General features: G+C 44.9%; 1 protein-coding gene across 1 annotated transcript in view; it reads left to right on the top strand.

Annotated features, from left to right (window-relative positions):
* The window catches only part of LOC145359312 (voltage-gated delayed rectifier potassium channel KCNH4-like), a 187,060-nt gene that overhangs the window by 149,962 nt on the left and 11,425 nt on the right, over nt 1-25,673 (top strand). The window contains exon 14 of the mRNA XM_080213902.1: nt 9,383-9,489. Within this exon, the coding sequence (XP_080070028.1) occupies nt 9,383-9,489 (107 nt within the window). The remainder of the gene's footprint in view (nt 1-9,382; nt 9,490-25,673) is intronic.

A 25,673-nucleotide genomic window follows, 5' to 3' on the forward strand; every position in this document is an offset into this window, starting at 1 on the left:
GCTGCTTTGCCAAGGCAGCGAGAAGGGTAGACACAGTCAATGGATGGGAGGCTGGTTTGCGTGATGGATTGGACTACATTCACGATCTTTGCGGTCTTGGGCAGAGCAGGAGCCGTACCAAGCTGTGAGACAACCAGAAAGAATGTTTTCTATGGTGCATCTGGAAAAGTTGAAGAAAGATGGGAAGATGAGATCTCAGCAGCTGCGCAGGGTACAGAACGCCATCACTCCCAGAGGTATACCTGTCCCCAACAACGGAAATGGAACAACAACAACAGTTAGCGAGGCAACAACAAGTGTCACGGGAAAGACACTCCCTGGAGAGAGACCATCACCCAGACAAACAGCCAATGACATAATGCACCAGACCTGCACAGTTGAATGAACAGGTATGTGCAGAGACTGATGAGAATAATAAACAACTTGTTAAGTTTAAGAGGTTTTTCGATAAGCACATGAATATGCAAGGATCGGGGGAATGAGACCAAGAACAGGGGGAAGGGATTAATTTAATCTGGCATTATGTTCAGCACAACATCGTGGGCCAAGGGGCCAGTTCCTGAGCTGTTCTGTGCTCTAATGCATGAAAACAATGGGCAGATAGTGGGGACTTGGGTCACTCACAGCTACACCTGATAGTCCATGCAAATTAGTCTTTTGTTCATTTTAAAAAGGGGGATGTTTGGGATTGAAATACAATCATGTCCCAAAGATTCCACCTGAATTGTGGTAAGGGAAGGCTGGTAAATCACTGCCCGTCTGACTGTAGTTATCAGCTACCATAGATAAAGTAAAAATAAAGTTTATTTATTAGTCACAAGTAGGCTTACATTAACACTGTAATGAAGTTACTGTAAAAATCCTGCAGTCATCACTCTCTCGGGTACACTGAGGGAGAATTTAGCACGGCCGATGCTCCTAATCAGCACATCTTTCGGACTGTGGGAGGAAAGCAGAACACCCGGACGAAACCCATGCAGGCACGGGGAGAACGTGCAAACTCCACACAGACAGTGACCCAAACCAGGAATTGAACCTGCGTCCCTGGCACTGTGAGGCAGCAGCGCTAACCACTGTGCCACCGTGCTGTCCCAGTATTAATGTGGAATCATTCCTTCAAAAATGGTGGAGAAATTGCCTCGGCTCTTGTTTGACATTTTCTCTGACTGTTCACTGTAAAATAAGAAGTCTCACAACACCAGTTTAAAGTGCAACAGGATTACCTGGTAGCACAAGCCACAAGCTTTCGGAGCGCTGCCCCTACATCAGGTTACTCACCTGACACCTGACGCACAGACTCACGGATGAAGGAGCAGGGCTCAGCAAGTCTGGACAGAAAATGCTGGAAATTCCGAGCATGTCTGGACAGAAAATGCTGGAAAACCTCCACAGGTCTAAACAGAAAATGCTGGAAGATCACAGCAGGTCTGAGCAGAAAATGCTGGAAAATAGCAGCAGGCCTAAACAGAAAATGCTGGAAAACCTCAGCAGGTCTGAACAGAAAATGCTGGAAAACATCAGCAGGCCTAAACAGAAAATGCTGGAAAACCTCAGCAGGTCTGAACAGAAAATGCTGGAAAACATCAGCAGGTCTAAACAGAAAATGCTGCAAGATGACAGCAGGTCTGAACAGAAAATGCTAGAAAACCTCAGCAGGTCTGAACAGAAAATGCTGGAAGATCATAACAGGTCTGAACAGAAAATGCTGGAAAATTTAAGCAGGTCTGAACAGAAAAGCTGGAAAAGCTCAGCAGGACTGGACAAAAAATATGGGAAAATCTCGGAAGTTCTGAACAGAAAATGCAGGAAAGTCTCAGCAGGTCTGGACAGAAAATACTAGAAAATCTCGGCAGGGGAGGACAGATAATGATGGAAAATTCAGCAGGTCTGGACAGAAAATGCTGGAAAATTTCAGCAGGCCAGGACAGAAGTTGCTGGAAAATCTCAGCAGGTCAGGACAGAAAATGCTGGAAAATTTCAGCAGGCCAGGACAGAAGTTGCTGGAAAATCTCAGCAGGTCAGGACAGAAAATGCTGGAAAACCTTCGCAAGTTTGTGCAGAAAATGCCATTTGTCAGCAAAAATAGTTTGTCACTTCCTCCCTCTAATAATCTTCATGATCGTGCATCATTTTCTGCGCAGGAAGGCAAATGGGACATGAGTAAGGGCTATGGTCTTGACGTATTTTTCCGATGCACAGTCCCCACTAGCTGACGTTCAGTGAGATTGACAATTGCTCATTAATGCACCTATTTTGATGCACCTCGCTGGAAAAAATAAGCACAGCTTGATTTTATTTAATTGGTATTGTGATCTGTGTCACTTTAACAGATCATAAATCACGCTAACAGTGCCAGGTCTAAAAATAACAAGTCATGAACTTGTACTCTGAGCTCCAATCCAACACAGGAACCGTACATGCCAACAACGACTCATAGTGAAGAAAGGAATGAAGTGTAGCAGGAGATAGCAGTGGGGAGGAGGGAATCTTTGCAGCAACAAATGATCCAGACCTGTCTCTTGATTCTTTTCTTTGCTGATCCTGAATATAGCCTGGAATGTGGGTTAGAAAACTGCGTGAGTCACTGCCAGAGGAAGGTGGAAACAGAAAGCAAGCTGCTAATTATATTTAATTATCTGGTGCTGAAGTTGCAAGGAAAACTTAGGTGACACTGTAGACAATTAAAACGAATGCTAAAGTGCAATTACTGATTTATAGGTGTGAACTTAAAAGTGTTTTTGCTTTGCTGCCTTTCTAGAACTCATCAGAGTGCCTTCGCACTCCGACAGCAGAATTGGCCTGAAAGACCCTGAAGTAGAGCGAAAATGTAATGGGAGAGTTAGGACTGCTTTATCATTCAGCAATTTGCAGCCAGCCATTGTAAGCACACAGATAAAAGCAAAACACTGTGGAAATTGGTTGGAAAATCTTAGCACGTCTGAGCAGAAAATGCTGGAAAATCTCAGCAGGCCTGGACAAAAAATGCTGGATAATCTCAGCAGTTCTAGACAAAAAATGCTGGAAAATCTCAGCAGGTCTAGACAGAAAATGCTGGGAAACCTCAGCAGGCCTGGACAGAAAATGTTGGAAAATCTCAGCAGGACTGGACGGGAAATGCTGGAAAATCACAGCGAGGCGTTTAGAGTAGCTAAGAGTAGTGGGCGAGAAGAGGATTGGGAGAGGTTTAAATGTCAACAAAGATTGACAAAGAAGTTGATAAAGAAGGGTAGGAGTAACTATGAAGCTGGGCTAGCGCTTAATATAAAAAAGGATAGCAAGAGTTTTTATAAATATATAAAAAGGAAGAGGCTGGCTAGGGTGAACGTTGGACCCTTAGAGGATGAGAGGGGGGACTTAGTGGTAGGGGATGGGGAAATGGCTGAGGTCTTGAATAACTTTTTTGTTTCGGTCTTCACGGAGGAGGACGTGAATAATTTGCCAGGTGTTAGCGATGGAAAGGTGGTAGGACTGGAGGGCCTGATGACATTATTGTTACTAGAGAGGCAGTGCTCAACAGACTGGAGGGACTGATTGTGGACAAGTCCCCAGGACCGGATGGAATGTATCCCAGGGTTCTGAAAGAAATGGCGGAGGTGATAGTGGATGCCTTGGTGGTTATTTTCCAAACGTCGCTGGATTCCGGGGAAGTGCCGGAAGATTGGAAAACGGCTAATGTTACGCCGTTGTTTAAGAAGGGTGGCAGGCAAAAGGCAGGGAATTATAGGCCAGTTAGTTTAACGTCTGTTGTAGGTAAAATGTTAGAATCCATCATCAAGGAGGAAATAGCGAGGCATCTTGAGGGGAATTGCTTGTTAGAGCAGACGCAGCACGGTTTCGTTAAGGGGAAGTCGTGTCTGACAAATTTACTTGAGTTCTATGAGGATGTGTCTAGGGCAGTGGATAGAGGAGAGCCGGTGGATGTGGTCTTTCTTGATTTTCAGAAGGCGTTTGACAAGGTACCTCACAAGAGGTTATTGCAGAAGGTAAGGGGGCATGGAGTTGGGGGTAGGGTGTTAGCGTGGATAGAGGATTGGTTGTCAAATAGGAGGCAGAGAGTGGGGGTCAATGGGTGCTATTCGGATTGGCGGTTGGTGACTAGTGGAGTGCCCCAGGGGTCGGTGCTGGGGCCTCAGCTATTTACCATTTATATAGATGATCTGGAGGAGGGAACCGAGTGTAGGGTGTCGAAATTTGCTGATAACACCAAGATTGGTGGAACGGCAAATTGCGCAGAGGGTGTGGAGAGTCTGCAGAAGGATCTAGATAGGCTGGGCGAATGGGCCAGGAAATGGCAAATGGAATTTAATGTTGGCAAGTGCGAGGTGGTCCACTTTGGTAGGAATAATGGTAGGAAGGACTATTACTTATGTGGCGAAAAACTGCAGCAGGCGACGGTGCAGAGGGGACCTCGGGGTCCTTGTGCATGAGTCGCAAAAACCCAGCTTGCAGGTGCAGCAGGTGGTCAGGAAGGCGAATGGGATGCTGGCCTTCATAGCGAGGGGGATTGAATATAAAAGTAGGGAGGTCTTGCTGCAGCTGTATAGGGCATTGGTGAGGCCGCAGCTGGAGTACTGTATGCAGCTTTGGTCGCCGCACTTACGCAAGGATATTTTGGCCTTGGAGGGAGTGCAGAGGAGGTTTACTAGGCTGATGCCGGAGTTGAGGGAGTTGAGCTATGAGGAGAGGCTGAATAAACTAGGCTTGTATTCGTTAGAGTTTAGAAGAATGAGGGGAGATCTCATTGAGACGTATAAGATGATGAATGGGATGGATAGGATAGAGGTGGAGAGACTCTTCCCGCTCAGAAAGGACAGTAGGACTAGGGGGCACAGCCTCAAGATAAAGTGGGGGGGCGGTTTAGAACGGAGTTGAGGAGGAACTTCTTCACTCAAAGGGTGGTGAATCTCTGGAATTCTCTGCCCGTTGAAGTGGTGGAGGCTGCCTCGCTAAATATTTTTAAGACGGGGGTTGATGTGTTTTTGATAAGCGAGGGGATTAAGGGTTATGGGGAGAGGGCGGGAATGTGGAACTGAGCCACGACAGATCAGCCATGATCTTATTGAATGGCGGGGCAGGCTCGAAGGGCTAGATGGCCTACTCCTGCTCCTATTTTTTATGTTCTTATGTCCTTATAAGTCTAGACAGAAAATTCTGGAAATTCTCAGCAGGTCTGGACAGAAAATGCTGGAAACTCTCAGCAGATCCAGACAGAAAATGCTGGAAAATCTCAGCTGGTCTGCACAGAAAATGCTGGAAAATCTCAGCAGTTCTGGACAGAATATGCTGGAAAACCTCAGCAGGTCTGGTTAGAAAATGCTGGGAAATCTCAGCAGGACTGGACAGAAAATGCTGGAAAATCACAGCAAGTCTAGACAGAAAATTCTAGAAATTCTCAGCAGGTCTGAACAGAAAATGTTGGAATATTTCAGCAGGTCTGGACAATCTCAGAGCTCTGACAAAGGGCCATCCAAACTCGGAACATTTTCCCTCCACAGGTGACCCTCTTTCCGAGCTCTGGGATTGTCCAAACCTGCTGTGATTTTCCAGCATTTTCTGTTATTGTAGACGCACAGCCTGGGCAAGTACACTCTGGCCCTGTGGCTGATGGAGAATGGTATAAACAGGAAAGAGTAATGTCAGGTGGAAACTGGAATGGGAAAGGGGTGAACAAAGTGGGAGTATAAATGGCTGGTGGCAGGAGAGAGCAAAGTTAAAGTCACCATACACCCAGATGATCATCGGCTGCTCTCCTCTTTGAGGGAGAAGAATTGACAGGTGGCAATTTAACCTGAGGGTCACCACAACTCAGGCAAGATGGAGAAGGAGGCAATGATTCATAGAATGCCCACAGAACAGAAGACAGCCATTCGGTCCATTGCATCTGTACTGACCACAATCCCATCCAGGCCGTATTCCCATAACTCCACACCTTTGCTAATCCCCCTGACACTAGGGTCAATTTAGCATGGCCAATCTACCTAACCCGCACATGTGGGAGGAAGCCAGTGAACCCGGAGGAAGACTACGGAAGACACGGGGAGGACATGCAAACTCCACACAGACAGTGAGCCGAGGCTAGAATTGAACCTGGGACCTTGGTGCTGTGAGGCCGCAGTGTTAACCATGTGCCACCATGTTGCCCGTGCCTCAGCAGGTACCGGAATTGAACCCGCGCTGTTACTGGCAATTGGCATCATGAACCAACTGTCTAGTTGACTGAGCGAAACTGACTGGAACGAGCAGAATGGGGTTGGAGTGCAAATGGGGGAACAGGAGGACAGAGCAGGAATGCAAATTAATTGTTTCTCCATGGAATGGGAATGTAAATGGTAGAGTATTGCCTGAAAAAGTATCCGGAGTTGGAACTGGAAAATGAAAACACCTTTAAATTAGACACTAACCTTTTATTTAAATCAAAGGCAACTACACTACAAGATTTAAGCTACCTCCTGTCACATAGATTTTCCATATAAGTTCTTGAATATAAGTGAACCACTAATTTCCCTCCACTCCATGTTGATCACAGGAGAGGGGAGGTCTCATGTCACAGTGGGTGGCCTGCTGACATTTGAGCTCTTATCCCACCCAGGACAAGCCATGGAAGGTGTGTCTATAATGTGGCCAAACAGGTTGATTAACAGGCTGTTGATGCTTCCCATGTGTCCATGGAGGGCAATATTTGCAGGAAAGTTTCCTAGTCAGCCAGAACATTGTGGTGGCAATAACAGTCCCCCTAGATTAAAAGGTTCCACTGCAAGGTCTTGCCAGGATCAACTGGTCTCTTCACTGGGAAACTGGGAATTAGGTTCCTCTGAACAGAAAAATAAATACCTTTAATGCATTGGTAAAAAGCATCAGCATTATCAGTGTCTTTGTATATGAGGATGCTTGTTTCCCTCAAATTGATCATTACTTTAAATCTGGATGAGCACAAACCCAACCAAAGAAAATAACAACAAAGGATTGTAGAGGACTTCACAAATTGGATACAGCTTAATCAATTTGGAGACTAGCTGAGAGAACTTAATATAGAGGCACAGAGGAACAGCAGGTCTGAATGTGGCATTGGATGACTTGTGATTCTCCCAACTCTGATTGGGGAGATGATGATGATTGAAGGGATGGGACAAGGGAGCAGAGAATCATAGAATCCTACAGTGCAGAAGGAGGCCATTCAGCCCATCCAGTCTGCAATGACCACAATCCCACCCAGCCCCTATCCCCACAATTCCATGTATTTACCCTACTAGCTGGTTCGCCTGACACTAAAGGGCAATTTAGCATGGCCAATCAACTTAACCCACACATCTTTGGAGTGTGGAAGGAAACTGGAGCACCCGAAGGAAACCCATGCAGATACAGGGAGAATGTGCAAACTCCACACAGACAGTGACCCGAGGCAGGAATCAAACCCAGATCCCTGGCACTGTGAGGCAGCAGCGCTAACCACTGTGCCACCGTGCTGTCCCAGAAGAGGGATGTATGAAGGATGCAGATTGAATCTTCAGCAGTGTGGAGAAGGCAATAGTGGAAGAATGCAGAGCCTGGTGGTGGGCATTAAGGAAAGGAGAGGATAATGAAAAGAGATATTGAAGGTTGACAGGGCGGTATCAGTGTATACCTGGTGGGGAGCTGTGCTGGAGTTTATGTTCTTAAATTCCCACTGCAGAGCACAGCTTCAGGGTGGTTATCTCTGTAGAGGATTTGTCGCGTGTAGTCAGAGTATCCAATACTCTCTGATTCTTCAATCACTGAACATTTCCTCATTGCAGAATTTCTCCCCCACTGCAGAATTGACAGCAAGAGAGAATCGAGAATCACACTGGTCTTTGCAATAAATCCAGAATTCTTGCTGAAAGCACGCAGAATCCCAACAGTGCAAGAGGAGCCATTTAGCCCTTTGAGTCTGCACTGAATACTGACTCTCTGAGACAGTTGCTTATCCTCTCCCTCTCCCTATCCCAATACCTCCACGTATTTACCATTGCTAACCCACCTAACCTACACATCTTGGGACACTAAGGGTACTGTGCCGCCATTTTAAGGAGGGTTTTAAAGCAATGTTATAACTGGAGGTGACTTAATATGAGTCCAACAAGAAGAAGAGTTATTAAACTATAATAATGGGTGCTATAATTCAGATTGGAAACTCAAAGTGTTTTATGAAGCCCACCTGGATCATAAGATTTTCATCCTGAATTTGGCTAGGATAAGCACAATATGTTTCACTTCAAGTATGAAACAAATGACCCACAAGGGAGCTTTTATCAACCAAATTTTAATTAAGAATATAGTTAACAATTAGCAATAACTTTTATCAATTACAAACAAAAACAAAACAACCATGATAATGTATAGCCCTTAACAAATATATCTAAAATGTTCCAATGAAATAAAAAGGTCCCATAGACAAAAAATACTTTTCACAGGTTTAACACAGCAAAGACTAATGCTCACGCAATACTGGAACTGAATCCTTTAGATGAATGTTTCAATTCTCTTGAGACACACACAGACAAGATTGGAATCAGAACAGCTTCCCAGAACTCTAAGGAGAGACACTGGTCTAGCCAGCAACAGCAGATTCTCTACTCCAGGGAGGCAATATGCCTTGTTTTCAGCTAACCAGCAGAATCTCCAAAGCCAGGGAGAGAGAGAAACAATTCTTTTCAGCTTGATGTCCCTTCTAAAACTAAAAACTGCTACTAGCCAAGCAGGAAAATGAAGTGTTAAAATCATTAGAGAAAAAACTGTCTAAAACACATAACCTTCCTTCTAACAATGCAGGGTCATAAAATGTTCCAGAGTAAAAATATACAACCTCATTTAAGTAGCAAAAGAAGGACTGCTACAGACAACTTGACAACGCTGAAAGTTGCAAAGATCATGATTTTTAAAAAATCTCTTAAAAGTACACTAACGTCAGACATGAGTCTGACAGAAATGTCACACAGATCTCCTCTCTTCTCTGCTGGGCTCCAACTGAGGTCCTCCCTCTCCCAGGACACGTGCCATTGCTCTTGCTTAGCCTGGCATTCTCACGTTTCCATTTCACTGGGTTTGGCCTGATCATGTGGCCCGCAAAGGATCATCCCTTAAAGGGGTTACGTTACCACAAGTATTAACCTTTACATTTGAAACGATCCAAAATTTAAAGCAGGGTTGCAAGTCTGTGGTGGTGAAGCAGCAACAGAGCAGAAGCCACAATATCAAATGCAGCTCGCATGATGAACCTGTTGCTTGCTTCATGTGGAGGCGTTTGTCGGTAATGTTCAAGTCAACCCTGTTATTGTGAGATGGCAACAGAGCAGTCCCTACTGTATAAAAGATGAGGCTGAGACTCCAACAGTTGGCAATCAATCCTTCCCATTTCTTTTCACAGGATTGTAGATGGGATTGAAGATGACGGCAAGACATATGAAACACCAACATTTCATTTTAACATGGATCAGAGTTTTCAGAAATCGACCAAATTCTCTCCAAAGAAAGGTAATTCTTCTCCTGTACGTCACACTGGGAGAGTTTATCCAAACCAGCAGTGTTTGGAAAAGCTTGATCAGGAGTTGGGAAATAGCCTTGCATTTAAAAGCTTTGAAGTGCTTTGGAATATTGGAAAGGTCTATTCTAAACAACATGCACAGGCGGCTGGATGGTATTGGGTGAATTGGTGTGCTCACTGGTGCCCTCTAGTGCCAGATTTGGATGGATCAGTGCATGGGCTGGAATTTTCCCGTCCCACCCACCAGGGGAATCGGAGTGGGTGGGACCCGGAGCATGCAAAGGTCCACTGACCTCGGGCAGGAATTACTGGGCAAGCATGGCCGGAAAATCCCGACCCTTTGTTTTCATCAGACTCAAGTATTGTTAGAGGCTTTTTGGTCAGGTGCCCAGAACTGGTCATGCCTTTGTGGCACCCCAGGTAAGAGTAATTCCTTAAAAAATTCCATCCCACACAACCTTCCACTCCTGCCCTTTTCCTTAAGAGTGCAGGAATTTTCCTGCCCTGAAAATAACAAACAGAACCCACCCTTACAGGGAAGCCAGAGTACTGTGTGCAGTTTTGGTCGCCGTACTTACGCAAGGATATTTTGGCCTCGGAGGGAGTGCAGAGGAGGTTTACTAGGCTGATGCCGGAGTTGAGGGGGTTGAACTATGTGGAGACGCTGAATAAACTAGGCTTGTACTCGTTAGAGTTTAGAAGAATGAGGGGAGATCTCATTGAGACGTATAAGATGATGAATGGGATGGATAGGATAGAGGTGGAGAGACTCTTCCTGCTCAGAAAGGACAGTAGGACTAGGGGGCACAGCCTCAGGATAAAGGGGGGGCGGATTAGAACGGAGTTGAGGAGGAACTTCTTCACTCAAAGGGTGGTGAATCTCTGGAATTCTCTGCCCGTTGAAGTGGTGGAGGCTGCCTCGCTAAATATTTTTAAGACGCGGGTTGATGGGCTTTTGATAAGCGAGGGGATTAAGGGTTATGGGGAGAGGGCAGGAATGTGGAACTGAGCCACGACAGATCAGCCATGATCTTATTGAATGGCGGGGCAGGCTCGAAGGGCTAGATGGCCTACTCCTGCTCCTATTTCTTATGTTCTTATGTTCTTATGTTGAACTTGCCAGCCTCCATTTTTATACCAGGTGCTGAGAGAGTCGGGAAGGCAGGAACTCCTGGGATAGAGAGTCCGCATCTCTCACACTGCCCCATCTATTGAAGGAAATTCTGGTCCTTATAAACAGGAAACGCCTTGAAAGAAGAGAATTCCAAAACAGCCACGGCTTGACTATTTTCCAAGCCAGAGGCGGAGGTCCCTCCTGAGTTGTGTTGAGAGATTGGAAGAATCCCAATGTTTATCTCATTTATGCAGGTGCTAAGCATCATTGGCATTATTGTCTTAGCAGCAGCACCACTCAGAAATGTGATAAGTTTAACATTCAGCAACTTGCAGCAATGTAGTTAAAATATAACCTGCAACTTAATCTCTGTTAAATATATCTCACTGATTGGAACCCATCCTCATTTTGTTTCTGGGAAGGAAGCAAAACCAGCAGGTCTGGCAGCATCTGTCAAGAGAGAGAACTAGAGATAATGTCTGGCATTTTCCAGATCTGTGCACTGTGGAAAATTCCCCACTTAGATTAACAGACCTTTGGATGGTCCGTCAAATTTTCTGTCCTACTGGCAACGATTTTCACCATGGGTGGGAGTGTAGAATCCCTGTCGATGTTTCGAGGCGAATATGACTCTTGTTCAGAACTGAATGAACTTCAGAACCCTTCAAAATGTCACAAATCTTTCGACTCAAAATGTTTACTCCGGCTATAATTCTCTGGCCCTTCCCATTAGCGGGATCTTCTGATGCTATCGATGGTGACCCCTGCAGTGTGCTCCCCGGTGGAAGAGGGTGCGGGCACACAAAACCTCGTAGATATCAATAGAAAATCCCATTGCTGGTCAATGGTGAACCATTTTAGATTCATAGAGATTTCCAGCATGGAAACTTTGGCACAACTTGTCCATGTCGCCCCTTTTGTTTAAAGTCCTAAACTAATTCCAATTGCCTGCATTTGGCCCATATCCCTTTATACCCATCTTCCCCATGTAACTGTCTAAATGCTTTTTAAAAGACAAAATTGTACCCACCACTACGACTACCTCTGGCAGCTTGTTCCAGACATTCATCACCCTCTGTGTGAAAAAATTGCCCCTCTGGTCAGTTTTGTATCTCTCCCCTCCACCTTAAACATACACCTGGGTCGGGGGTATGATGGGAAAACTCACCATCTTGTTTCTCTCCCTTCACACATGCTGATAGGTCTTTCTGCTTCTATCTCATTCACTGCTGTGCGTGAATGGGGGCAGCGATAGGCCAGGGTGGTGAATGGGGGTGGCGATTGGGGGGCACAATTGGGGGGGAGCATCATCAGGGGAGTAGGGTTGCGATGTCTGGGGGAGTGGGAGTGTGACCATCTCCCAACACACAATGTACATAGTGCGATGGGAGATTACAGCATATGCGCAATAGTGTCTTCTCATAGTTAGCAGCCAGCTTTCTGGCATGAATTGACTCTGTCCACCTGCCTACTGGTGAGAATCACACTTTGCCTCATTTCCTTTCCAAAGTGTCATAAAAATTTGAATTTCTTTCTCACCGAAAAATCTGGTTTGAAACGTTCCTTTTTTCACACTTGTTCTGCACTTTGAATTTTTTTGGTAAGATTGCCCCCACGGTTTGCACACATAGATTTAAGCTGACAACGACAGATTTATTCTAGAAGCTCTTACAAACTAAAACAGCAACCTGTGCAACGCACTAATGACATCACCATCAAATCATCTGACTGACTCTTAAAGCAGTCATGCAATTACGTAAATATGTACCACATCTTTGATGTCCTTAACTCACAAGAATTTATTGATTGTGATTTTGAAAATTTCTGTTGTGCCAACATTCACAACTGTTTGAAAGTGGGCTCAGCTGTAAATTTGTGAGTGGCAAACATGAGTTCAGACTGTTTTCAGATCTTGAACCCAACTCCCAGGAACAAACAATCACTCTTTGGAGTTTTGACCAGGGCCCCTTCTTAACTGGCATTGAAACAGGTGCCCCACCCAATTAAGGATGGTCTTTTGAAGCTAGTGGGCCAAGCCAAGGCCATCCAGCTTTTAAAAACTGCAGAGAGAAGCTTAGCACCTGCAACTGCGCTTTGAAATTGACATGCTGAGAGACAGTTCAAAGCTTTTACAAGCTACAGGGCGAAGAGTAGCCAAGCAACATCCATCCTGGAGGCAAAACCTGACCTGAAATCCTCCAGGACAGCCCAAGACCCCTCAATCTCCAATTTCCACTGGGCGGCACAGTAGCACAGTGGTTAGCACTGCTGCTTCACAGCTCCAGGGACCTGGGTTCGATTCCCAGCTGTCTGTGTGGAGATTGCACATTCTCCTCGTGTCTGCGTGGGTTTCCTCTGGGTACTCTGGTTTCCTCCCACAGTCCAAAAATGTGCGGGTTAGGTTGATTGGCCATGCTAAAATTGCCCTTAGTGTCCTGAAATGCGTAGGTTACAGGAATTAGTGGGAAAATATGTAGGGATATGGGGGTAGGGCCTGGGTGGTATTGCGGTCGGTGCAGACTCGATGGGCTGAATGGCCTCTTTCTGTACTGTGGGGTTTCTATGTTTTTCCCTTGAGAGATACCCCTCTGTACTCTCGTAGTGGATGCTTTACCCAAGGAACCTTCAATGTGAGTATTCATCTCTTTACTCCCACTTTGTGGCACCTAATCCCCACTTTTAGGGACTTGTAGTGATTGGCACCCAGGTGACTTCATGCTGGGGGAGGGCGGGAATGTAGCAGGAAGCCACTAAATTTTATTTTCATCTTGCTAATGAGATTAAAGTCAATGCAAATGAGTTTGAATCAGTCTCTTGCCCTTTCTGGACAAGATCCTGATCATGCCAAACGGGATGGACCAGGAATGTCGGAAACTGCTTAATGCTCGGTGCAAATCCCAGTTTGGGTCCCTCACCAAATTCACCATCCCAGCAGGATTTAATCTGGGGCTAACAGGACTGGAGAATTACCTAATTAACTCTAAACAATACACAGGCAGATGTTTTTGAGAATTATTGTTACTCCTTGATAAAAGCGACTATGGCGAGTGAGAGAATCTTTGCCCATAAATATAATGAGCTTTCTGCATTTTGCAGTGACAGAGAGTTGAGAAGTGTAATGGGTGTCCCAGTTCTAATTTGGAATTTTAATGATTGCAGCTCAATGGAACTTGAGATTAGAAACCGTTTAAATCTGTAAACAACCAATTTGTGACTCCAAAATGAAATTGCAGACTCCAAATTAGTTCCATCATTATTCTTTTTTTTGCATTAAAATAAGCAACTGAGGTTTGGTCTCAGGTGGGTGTAAAAGATCCAATGGTATATTCAGTGGCATGGTGGTAGAGTGGTTAGGACTGCTATTACAGCGCTGGGTTCGATTCCCGGCTTGAGCGACTGTCTCTATAGAGTTTGCACATTCTCCCTGTGTCTGCGTGGGTTTCCTCCGGGTGCTCCCGTTACCTCCCACAGTCCGAAAGACGTGCTGGTTAGCTGCACTGGCCAGGCTAAATTCTCCCTCAGTGTACCCGAACAGGCATTGGAGTGTGGAGACTAGGGGATTATTGCAGTAACTTCATGGCAGTGTTAATGTAAGCTTATTTGTTACACTAATAAATAAACTTTAAAGACTACATGTTGGCAATAATCACGCTTCAAGCTTGGAAAGGTCAGGACTTGTTGGGCAGCATTTTCCAGCCCTTCCTACCAGCATGTTTTTCCACTCCCGCCGCAGTGAGTTCCCCATAAGCAAGCCATAAAATAGACAGTGGCAAGACTGGAAAATTCTGCTGGCAGCCCAATGGCCACCTCCACTCTGTGGGGGAGCTGGAAAATCCCACTCTATGGCCAGAATTTTCCAGTCATTTATCCCCCGCTGCCACTGTAAACGAGTAAAAAGTCTGACAACACCAGGTTTTAGTCCAACCTTGTCTACCTGATACGTTGCAAGAAAGGATGTCCCGAGGCATGGTACATTGGGGAGACCATGCAGACGCTACGACAACGGATGAACGAACATCGCTCGACAGTCACCAGGCAAGACTGTTCCCTTCCTGTTGGCGAACACTTCAGCGGTCACGGGCATTCAGCCTCTGACCTTCGGGTAAGCGTTCTCCAAGGCGGCCTTCACGACACACGACAGCGCAGAGTCGCTGAACAGAGACTGATAGCCAAGTTCCGCACACATGAGGACGGTCTCAACAGGGATCTTGGGTTCATGTCGCACTATCTGTAACCCCCGTGACTTGCCTGGGTTTGCAAAACCTCACTTACTGTACTGTCTGGAGACAATACACATCTCTTTAACCTGTGATCAGTGCTCCTTCCACTCACATTATCAGCCACTTCAGGTCTTGAACAGCAGGTTAGGTGTAAGGATTCGCATTCTAATCAGTAATCTCTAAACTGTCTGTGCTTTATATGCTCTGTCTGAGGCCAGAACTCTCCATTCACCTGATGAAGGGGCTAACCCCGAAAGCTTGTGAGTATATTATCAAATAAATAGGTTGGACTAGAACCTGGTGTTGTTAGACTTTTTACTGTGTTTACGCCAGTCCAACGCCAGCATACCCACATCATGACTGTAAACGAGGACAGAAAATTTGGCACTCAGCCGAATCTCCGTTCACTGCAGCGGGACTGGAGAATCCCAGCCAGTGTGACTAGCCATACAATTCCAGCCTGTATCTTTAAATAATGCTGCACATCACATCAGTCTACACATCACATCGGAACACTTACCTCTTACAACAAGTTCCTAGCTAATTAGTTGCCAGCTCTTTACAGATATTTACAGATCATCGTATGATGGCACAGTGGTTAGCACTGCTGCCTCACAGCACCGGAGACCCCAGTTCAATTCCAACCTTGGGTGACTGCCTGTGTGGACTTTGCACATTCTTCCTGTGTCTGTGTGGGTTTCCTCCGGGTGCTCCCACAGTCCAAAGATGTACAGGTTAAGTTGATTGGCCATGCTAAATTGCTCCTTAATACCTTGGGCTGTGTAGGTTAGAGGGATTAGCGGGGTAAATATTTGGGGTTATGGCGATTGGGCCTGGGTAGATTGTAGTTGGTGCAGATTTGATGGGCCGAATGGCCTCCTTCTACACTATAGGATGTATATTCTTTGGGAACAGGGAATTTTATTTTTGTAGGTAATAGACAAATGTAGTAAAACAGACTGAAGATAATTGGCAAAAGAAACAAGGGGAGAAGAGGTGAATTTATATCGCGTGCTGAGTTGTGGTGAGCTGGGATGCTGAAAGGACGGTGAAAGCAGTTCCAATGAACACTCTCAAAAGAGAATTGGAAATACACTTGAAAAGGAATAGATTTGCAGAACTCTGGGAAAGAGGTAAGGGGGTGGGACTAATTAGACTGCTCTTTCAAAGGCCCAGTACATGTGTTCCACTGCACTGTAGGATTTTATACTAAATACACTCATGAAAAGATTGATTTATTATTTCGCTGCACTGGGACACCCAGAGGAAATCCTCATCTTCATTTAATGAACAGAAATGCTCGCAGTACACAGAACCCCTGGTCTAGAGTGCATTGAAGCAAATGCACTCCAGACCTCCAGTCCCGCCAAGCCCCGTGGCTTCCCTCTGCCTGCCTCTTACTCTGCGCGATGTTAATTTCTGTCTCACTTTCTACCCCAGTCCCTAAAATTAAACTAAAAGCCAAATTTTCTGTCCTTGTTGCAGCGGCAGTGGGGCATAAACGGCTGGAAAATTCCAGCCATTAAGTGGGATTTTCCAGCTCCCCTACAGGGCGTTTTCCAGTAGCAGAAGCAGCCATTGGCCCCCGGCAGAATCTTCTAGTCCTGCCAATGTCTAACTCCAAAGATGTGCAGGTTAGGTGGATTGGCCATGCTAAATTGCCCCTTAGTGTCAGAGGGATTAGCTAGGGTAAATACATGGGTTTATGGGGATCGGGCCTGGGTGGGATTGTGGTCGGTGCGGACTCAACGGGAGAATGGCCGCCTTCTGCACTGTAGGATTCTAAAACTTCTAGATTTTGTACATCAGCATAATAAAGAACCAGACATTTTGACAAAAAGAGCTGTTAGTGGTCTCTAGGCTACTAAATCTTTGCAAGAATGGATGGCTTGTCAGCAAGGGGGGAGCATCCACTCTGAAAGTTGTTGGCAGCACTTTAATGATAAATTTAATTAGCGCTGGGAAGCAAATACTGGAAGAGTGCTTTGTGCATGAAGCAGAAATTATTTAGAGTCCGCAGATTTTCTTTAAGATAATTGGCTGTTGCAGAAGAGAGAATTGGGCATATTCCACTGTGTTTCTCAATATTGCCTTTCCCATCCAGTTTATAAATCGCTAATGTTTAATGTTTAAAATCGATCACATTAAAATATAAATAGTTGCCTTAATTTGCAGCTATGATGCCGTTTCTGTGCTGAGGCGAGGTAGGGTTTTATTGTGTAAAGTGATGTTTAAAAACTGCCGATATTACAAATATCTCATCCTGATTCGTTTGCCTGGGGCCCAGATTTTCAAAGGGCAGGAATGCCTTCAGAAATGGTGGATGGAACACAATTTTAGGATTACCGGCCAGAATTCTCCCTTCCTGCCCGCCACTGGAGTTTCGACAATGTGAAACACCATTGACAGTTGGGCAGGAATTTGTGGCTTTTAGGCCAGTGTGGCCGAGAATTCCTCCTAGGAATCCCATTTCCAACACTTTTTGGATGGTGTGGAGTTAGGGTATGGGTAGCGAGTCCTCATGCAGTGTTCTCTCCCTTCCTGTATCACTGTGGGATTAGCTACCCCCCACTACCCCTCTCACAATTTTGCTGGTGTCTGGACTGTACTGTTAACAGACCTGGTTTGCAGCTTCTCAGAGGAGTTGTGCCCCATGGGGAAATTCTAGTTCCGAGTCCCAACCATTCAACTTTCCCTTTGAATTACATTGCTCTTACTTGCTCGGAACGAAGTTAATCAATCACTGCCTTTGTGGCAACAATGTCAGAAGCTTTTATCCATTTTGCACCTCTTAATCTTGTGTAAATTAACACACAAGGATCAGCACTGCATTGGCGTGTCCACCTAGAGTTTTGTGCTCTAATTCTGGAGTGGGATTTGTGTTCTTCTGCAGTCTGTCCAGATCGCTTCTGGACCCTGGGATAATGAAGAATGTCAGAATCAAAAGCCAGTTCTCACATGGTCAGTGGTCATTGTCCACCCAGGATGGCTTAAAGCTGCAATGCCATTGATATACAATCAAAGATAGATGATGGTGTTTCACATTTAACTTGTGGATAACTGGTTTTGTTATCTTTCTTTTGTTGTACGACAGTCCTGAATCCATAGTCTAAAAGTCCATCAACTGTGTTTTGAGTAAGTTTCGAACAGTGGCCAGTGTGAATTTTACAGATAACATTGGTCTTGGTGTGTCCATTCCAGGAGGAAGCTCTGACCCATGATTATTCAATTCAGAACTTGATAATCTATGTTCAATATGGGGTTTGATTCCAGCCTCGGGTCACTGTCTGCGTGGAATTTGCATGTTCTCCCCATGTCTGCATGGGTTTCCTCCTGGTGCTCCGGTTTCCCCTCAAAGAGGTGAAGCTGATTGGCCATGCTAAATTGATCCTTAGTGTCAGGGGGACTAGTAGGATAAATACATGGGGTTATGGGGATTGGGCTTGGGTGGGATTGTGGTCAGTGCAGGCTTGATAGGCTGACTGGCCTCCTTCTGCACTGTAGTGATTCTATGATTCTATATTGAGTATTCAAAGGCTGCTTCATCCTTCAGCAGACAATTTAACAGTTCATCAGTTTCCATTTTAAGCAAATAAAAGACAGTTCCAAAACCTCCGTAACAGCTTGATACATCCATTATGAATGTGACATGCCTTTATTAGGCATGACACATGGCCAGTGAAATGCAACATTCAGGTAAATTGGATTTACTAATGTGACTGAAGATGTTGTGGCCAAATTAAGAATACCATTATGCGATGAACATTAAAAAGAAACCCAGTTCAGTACAATTAAGGGCTTCCTTGTATGATCAGATCTGTCATTCTTTAAATTTGCAAAGGAACCGGCAAAGCAGTGGCTAAGACCAAAGTGAACCTTTAATGATCTTCCTTCCTTTACTGTTCCTGAACTGGAGAGGCACCAATATCCTGGGCAGGGGGTTTGCCAGTTCTGTTTGGGAGGGTTTAAACTTGTGTGTGTGTGTGTGTGGTGCGGGGGTGGCGGTGGCAGGGGGCGGCAGGGGGGATCCAGAACAGCAGACCAGTAAGGGTGGAGACTGGGGAAGAAAATGAGACTGAGATAAAAATGGTGCAGAGTAAGAGCAGGCAGAGGGAAACAATAGGGCTCAGTGGGACTGGAGGTCTGGAGTGCGTTTGCTTCAATGCAAGAAGTATAACAGGTAAGACTGGGAGCCTGGATTACGGCACAGAATTATGATGTAATTGAAATTACAGAGACATGGTTAAAGGAGGGACAGGGCTGGCGGCTTAACATTCCAGGGTATCATTGTTTTACATGGGATAGAGGGGAAACAAAAGGGGTGGGGGATTGCATTGCTGGTTAGAGAGCACATCTCAGGTGTGTTGAGTGAGGACACATTGGAAGGATCTTGTAGTGAGGCATTATCGGTGGAGCTTAGGCACAGGAAGGGTAAAATCACAATGCCGGGAGTGTACTATAGACCTCCCAACAGCCCACAGGAGACAGTTGTGGAGTCAGATACTGAAAAGTTGTGGAAAAAGCAGGGTCGTTGTGGTGAGTGACTTTAACTTCCCCCATATTGACTGGACTCCCTTACAGCCAGGGGCTCAGATGGAGGGCAATTTGTTAGATGTGTCCTGGAGGGCTTTTTGATATAGTATGTTGACAATCTAACCAGGGAGGAAGCCAAACTAGACTTGGTATTGGGGAATGAGCTGGGTCAAGTCATCGATGTTTCAGTGGGGGAGCAATTTGGGCTTAGCGACCATAATTCCATAAGATTTCGGGTAGTCATGGATAACGACAAGAGTGGCTCTCGGGTGAATCTCCTTAATTGGGCGAGGGCCAAATACATCCAAATTTGACAGGTACTGGAGAATGTGGATTGGGTACAGCTAGTTCAGAACAAATCCACATTTCGTATGAGGGAGGCTTTTACAGGCCTGTTGATTGAAGTGTAGTACAGTAAAAAGTCTGACAACACCAGGTTTAAGTCCAACCGATTTATTTGATAGTAAACTCACTAGCTTTTGAGGTTACCCCCTTCGTCAGGTGAATGGAGAGTTCTGGCCTCAGACAGAGCATATAAAGCACAGATAGTTTACTGATTACTGATTAGAATTTACAGTGAGTTTACTATCAAATAAATCGGTTGGACTTAAACCTGGTGTTGTCAGACTTTTTACTGTGTATACCCCAGTCCAATGCCAGCATATCCACATCACGATTGAAGTGTAGGACAGGAATGTCCCCACAAAAATGAAGGATAGAAATGACAGGATTTGGGAACCATGGATGACAAGGAAATTGTAAGTTCATCAAAAGGGAAAAGGAAGCATACAATAGATCTAGGCATCTAAAAACTGACAAAGCCCTCAAGGAATATAGTGAAAGTAGGAAGGAATTTAAACGTGGAATAAGAAGGCTAAAAGAGGCATGAAATGCCTTTAGCAAACAGGGTCAAGGAGAATTTTAGGCGCAAGAGGATTGCAAGAGAAAGAGTAGGTGCGCTCAAGGACAGTGAAGGGAAGTGGTGCGTGGAACCACAGGAAGTGGGTGAAATTCTTAATGAGTACTTTGTATTGGTATTCACAAAGGAGAAGGACATGACGGATGGTGAGGTCAGCGAATAGGTTTGTAAATGTTCTAGAGAATGTCAATATATTGAAGGAGGAAATGTTGGGTATCCTAAATTGCATTAGGATAGACAATGCCCTGGACTCGATGGGACCTATGCTAGGTTATTGTGGGAGGCAAGGGAAGAAATAGCTGGGACCTTAACAGATACCGTTTACATCCTTTTTGACCACAAGTGAGGTTCCAGAGGACTGGAGAATAGGCAATGTTGTTCCCTTGATTAAGAAAGGAAGCAGGGATAATCCAGGAAATTATAGGTCGGTGAGCCTGACGTCAGTGGTGAGGGACAGGATATATGCACATTTGGAAGAAAATGGACTAGTTAGTGACAGGTGGCATGGCTTTGTATGGGGAAAGTCATGTCTCATTAACTTGATTGAGTTTTTTGAAGAGGTGACAAAGATAATTGATGAGGGAAGGGTTATGGATGTGGTTTATATGGACTCTATAAGGCATTTAACAAGGTCCTCTGTGATAGACTGATGCAATAACTAAAATCACATGGGATTCAGGGTAAGCTGCCTCGATGGATACAGAACTGGCTTGATTATAGCAGACAGAGAGTAGCGGTGGAAGGTGTTTTTCAGAATGGAGCTAGTGATGTTTCACAGGGATCAGTGCTGGGACCTCTGTTGTTTGTAGTATATATAAATGATCTAGAGGAAAATGTGGCTGGTCAGATTAGTAAGTTTGTGAATGACACAAAGATTGTTGGAGTTGCTGATAGTGCCAGAGTTTGTCAGAGGATACAACTGGATATAGATCAATTGCAGACTTGGGCTTAGAATGGCAGATGGAGTTTAATCAGGATAAATGCAAGGTGATGCATTTTGGAGGATCAAATTTAGATGTAAATTATACTGTAAATGGCAGAACCCTTAGGAACATTAACATACAGAGGGATCTGGGTGTGCAGGTGCACAGTTCCCTAAAAGTGGCAACTCAGGTGGCCAAAGTGATTAAGAAGGCATATTGCCTGTTAACCTTCATCAGGGGCATTGATACTAGATTTGGCAAATCATGCTGCAGTTATATAAAACCTTAGGCCACATTTGGAGTATTGCGTGTAGTTTTGGTTGCTCAAACTATCAGAAGGACATGGAAGCTTTGGAAAGAGTGCAAAGCACTGTTGTCTCACGGTGCCAGTGACATGGGTTTGATTCCCGGCTTAGGTCACTAGCTGTGTAGAGTTTGCACATTCTCCCCACGTCTGCATGGATTTCCTCGGGATGCTCTGCTTTCCTCCCACAGTCCAAAGATGTGTGGGTTTGATGGATTGACCAGACAAAATTGCCCCTTAATCTCAGGGGGACTAGTTTAGGTCAATGCATAGGGTTATGGGATCGGGTCTGGGTGGGATTGTGATTGGTGCAGGCTTGATGGGCCAAATGGCCTCCTTCCGTACTGCATGTTTCAAAGAAGATACACCAGGATGTTGCCCAGTCTCGAGGTTGTTGGCTATGAGGAGAGGTTGAATAAACTAGGTTTGTTTTCACTGAGGGGAGGCTGAGGGGAGACCTGCTAGAGGCCCACAAAATTATGAGAGGCGTAGGTAGGGTGGATAGTGTCAGTTACAAGGAGGCACAGGTTCAAGGTGAGAGGGAGAAAGTTTAAGGGAGATATGTGGGGGAAGGTTTTCACACAGAGAGTGGTGGGCACCTGGAACACGCTGCCAGAGAAGGTGATGGAAGCAGGCAGCATTTAAGAGGCATCTGGATGGCTACATGAATAGGGAGGGAATAGAGGGATAGAGACCGAGTAAGGGCAGAAGGTTTTTTGTAGTTTAGTTGGGCCCTCATGACGGGCTTGGAGGGCTGAAGGGCCTGTTCCTGTGCTGTACTTTTCTTTGTTCTTTGTTTTTAAGAGGGACATTAAAATCAATCTCTTTGGTCAACCTTTTGGTTACCAGTCTGAATGTGAACCTCTTTGGCTCAGTGTCTGTTTCATCTGATTATATTTCTGGGGCATTTCACTATGTTCACAATGCTATAGATGTGTAGTTTGTTGTTGTTAATGTCTCCATTGTCCACTTGGAGTACTGTGTACAATTCTGGTCCCCAAACGTCTGGAAGGATGTCGATGCATTGGAAAGGGTGCAGAAGAGATTTACCAGGATGTTGCCTGGTTTTGGAGGATACGAACTATTAAGAATGGTTGAACCAGCTTGGATTATTTTCACTGGAGCATCGGAGGATGAGAGGGGAATCTGACAGAGGTTTACAAGATTATGACAGGCTTAGATAGAGTGGATAGTCAGTCTTTTTCCCAGGATCGAAGGGTCAATTACTCGGGAGTGTAGGTTGAAAGTAAAAGGGAGAATATGTAAAAGAGATGTAAGGGACAAGTTTTTCACACAGAAGGTGGTAAATGCCTGGAGCGGCTGCCAGAGGAGGTGGTGGAAATAGATGCTATAACAATGTCCAAGAGGCATCTAGATAGATATATGAATAGGCAAGGAATAGAAATGGACCACTTAGAGTCAAGGAAATATTAAGTTAGAGAGGCATCCGTGTTGACACGGACTTGATGGGCTGAAGGGCCTGTTCCTGTTCTTTGTTCTCATTTCTCAGCAACAGTTGCGATGATATCATCACATTGTAGCAATGAATGACGAGTGTGGCCTCAACCTCATGTTATAAATTGCCATTCAGTAGATTCGTACAGCGCTGTGAATATAAATTATAATGGTTGGAAGAAACTGATGACATTACATGATTTATTAGTGATTTTTATTATTTGTATTGAGAAAGCAAGTCATATTATTTTCTGAAGAAGGGTGTTATTTTACTCAAAGCATCGACGTACAGTGCATTGCTTGTAACTTTATGCCACGTGTTTATGGTGTTTAAGAAATTCTTTCCATTGTCTTAAATGCATGAGGCCAGGTTTAGAGTGCACTTGCAATTTAAATGCTATTAGCATCAAAATGGAATAGAAATGAAGTACTTGAGGGATAATGTACTATTCAACATGTCACATCGAAAAAGCAGGAAGAACATCTCCCATCCCTCTCACAATTACTTAAGACACAGAGCACAGAAACAGGCTCATCATGGCTATGATTTGGCTCCACCCGAGCTTACTCTCAGCCTTCCTTCTCTCATATAATCTCCTTATTTCAGACTCTCTCATCTGCTTGACTGCATGGTAAATAGAGATGGCCTTTCAAGTTACCTTTTCCTCAATGTTTCCATCTCCTCACTTTCACTCCATTCTACACACTCTGCTGACAGTTGGGTTAAACTTCAGAAGTCTTCTCCATGGGGAGTGACAGCCATTTTCTTTGTGCCCACATTGTTAAGTCACCACTAAATAAAGGTGATGATTTGATTTGATTTATTATTGTCACATTTATCAGTATACAGTAAAAAGTATTGTTTCTTACACATTATACAGACAAAGCATACCATTCATAGGGAAGGAAAGGAGAGAGTGCGGAATGTAGTGTTACAGTCATTGCTAAGGTAAAGAGAAAAATGAACTTAGCGCAAAGTAGGCCCATTCAAAAGCCTGACAGCAGCAGGGAAGAGGCTGTTCTTGAGTCAGTTGGTACGTGTCCTCAGACTTTTGTATCTTTCTCCTGACGGAAGAAGGTAGAAGGGAGAATGTCTGGGGTGCGTGGGGTCCTTAATTACGCTCGCTGCTTTTCTGAGTCAGCAGGAAATGTAGACAGAGTCAGTGGATGGGAGGTTGGTTTGCATAATGGACTGGGCTTCATTTATGAGCATTTCTAGTTTATTGTGATTTTGGACAGAGCAGGAGACATACCAAGCTGTGATACAATCAGAAAGAATACCTTCTATGGTGCATCTGTAAAAGATAGATGGCAGGTTGGACCTTTACTCATTGATGTTTCGAAGAATCATAGAATTCTGACAGTACAGCAAGTGGCCATTTGGTCTATTGAGCCTGCACCAACAACAATCCCCCTCAAGCCCTTATCCCAATAATCTTACATATTTACCCTGCTTATCCCCCTTACACTAGGGGGCAATTTGTCGTGGCCAATCAACCTAACCCGCACAACTTTGGAAGCGAGGTTATTATGGCAGGGAGCTTGACAAGGATAGATGCTGAGAGATTATTTCCCTTTGTGGGAGAACCTAGTACCAGAGGGCATGACCTCAGAATAAGGGGTTGCACATTTAAGATAGAGATAAGGAGGAATTCCTTCTCTCAAAGGGTAGTGAAAACATGGAATTCTTTATTGAAGAGAGCTGTAGAGCCTAAATAAATGCAAAATACTGTGGATGCTGGAATCTGAAACAAAAACAGAAAATGCTGGAAAATCACAGCAGGTCTGACAGCATCTGTGCAGAGAGAATTGAGCCAACATTTTGAGAAAGGGTCACCCAGACTCGAAACATTGAATTTATTCTCTCTCCACTTTTTAAACTGTGTTCACTAGTTCTTGTTTCAGCGATCGGAATGGGCCATCCAGCCCTGGAACCTGCTATAACCATTCAATTGGATCATAGCTCATCTGATTGTGGCCTCACCTCCACTTTCCTGTTATCCCACCCCCTTCCCCAACACATCCCCACCACCCAATAACCTTTGACTCCCTTGTTGATCAACAATTAGTCCAACTCAGCTTTGAATATATTCAATGACCCCAGCCTCCACTGCTCTCTAGGGAAGAGAATCTCATAGACTGATGACCCTCTGAGAGAAAAAAAAATCCCATCTCAAACTGTATCCCTTAATTCTAGACTACCCACACTCAGAGTAACATTTTCTCAGTAACCACCCCGTCTACTCCCCGTAGGATGTTCTATGTTTCAACAACTGCTCGCTCCAGTGGATATAGGCCCAACCTGTTCAATCTTTCCTCATAAGATAACCCTTTCATCCCAGGGAAACTTGTATCTATGACTCTTTCCTTCTTCCTGCCTAAATAGAACAAGGTATATTCACATTGCAGCATACTTAGCACTGCTGCCTCACAGTGCCAAGGACCCAGATTCAATTCCCAGCTTGGGTCAGTGTCTGTGCAGAGTGTGGACATTCTCCCCATGTCTACGTGGGTTTCCTCCGGTTGCTCCGGCTTCCTCCCACAGTCTGAAAGACGTGCTGGTTAGGGTGCATTGGACATGCTAAATTCTCCCTCAGTGTCCCCGTACAGGAGCTGAAGTGTGGCAACTAGGGGATTCTCACATTAACTGCATTGCAGTGTTAATGTAAGCCTACTTGTGACACTAATAAATACACGTTAAAAACC

This window comes from Carcharhinus amblyrhynchos, chromosome 27, assembly GCF_965287045.1.
Source record: "Carcharhinus amblyrhynchos chromosome 27, sCarAmb.v2.hapA, whole genome shotgun sequence".
Classification (NCBI taxonomy): domain Eukaryota; kingdom Metazoa; phylum Chordata; class Chondrichthyes; order Carcharhiniformes; family Carcharhinidae; genus Carcharhinus; species Carcharhinus amblyrhynchos.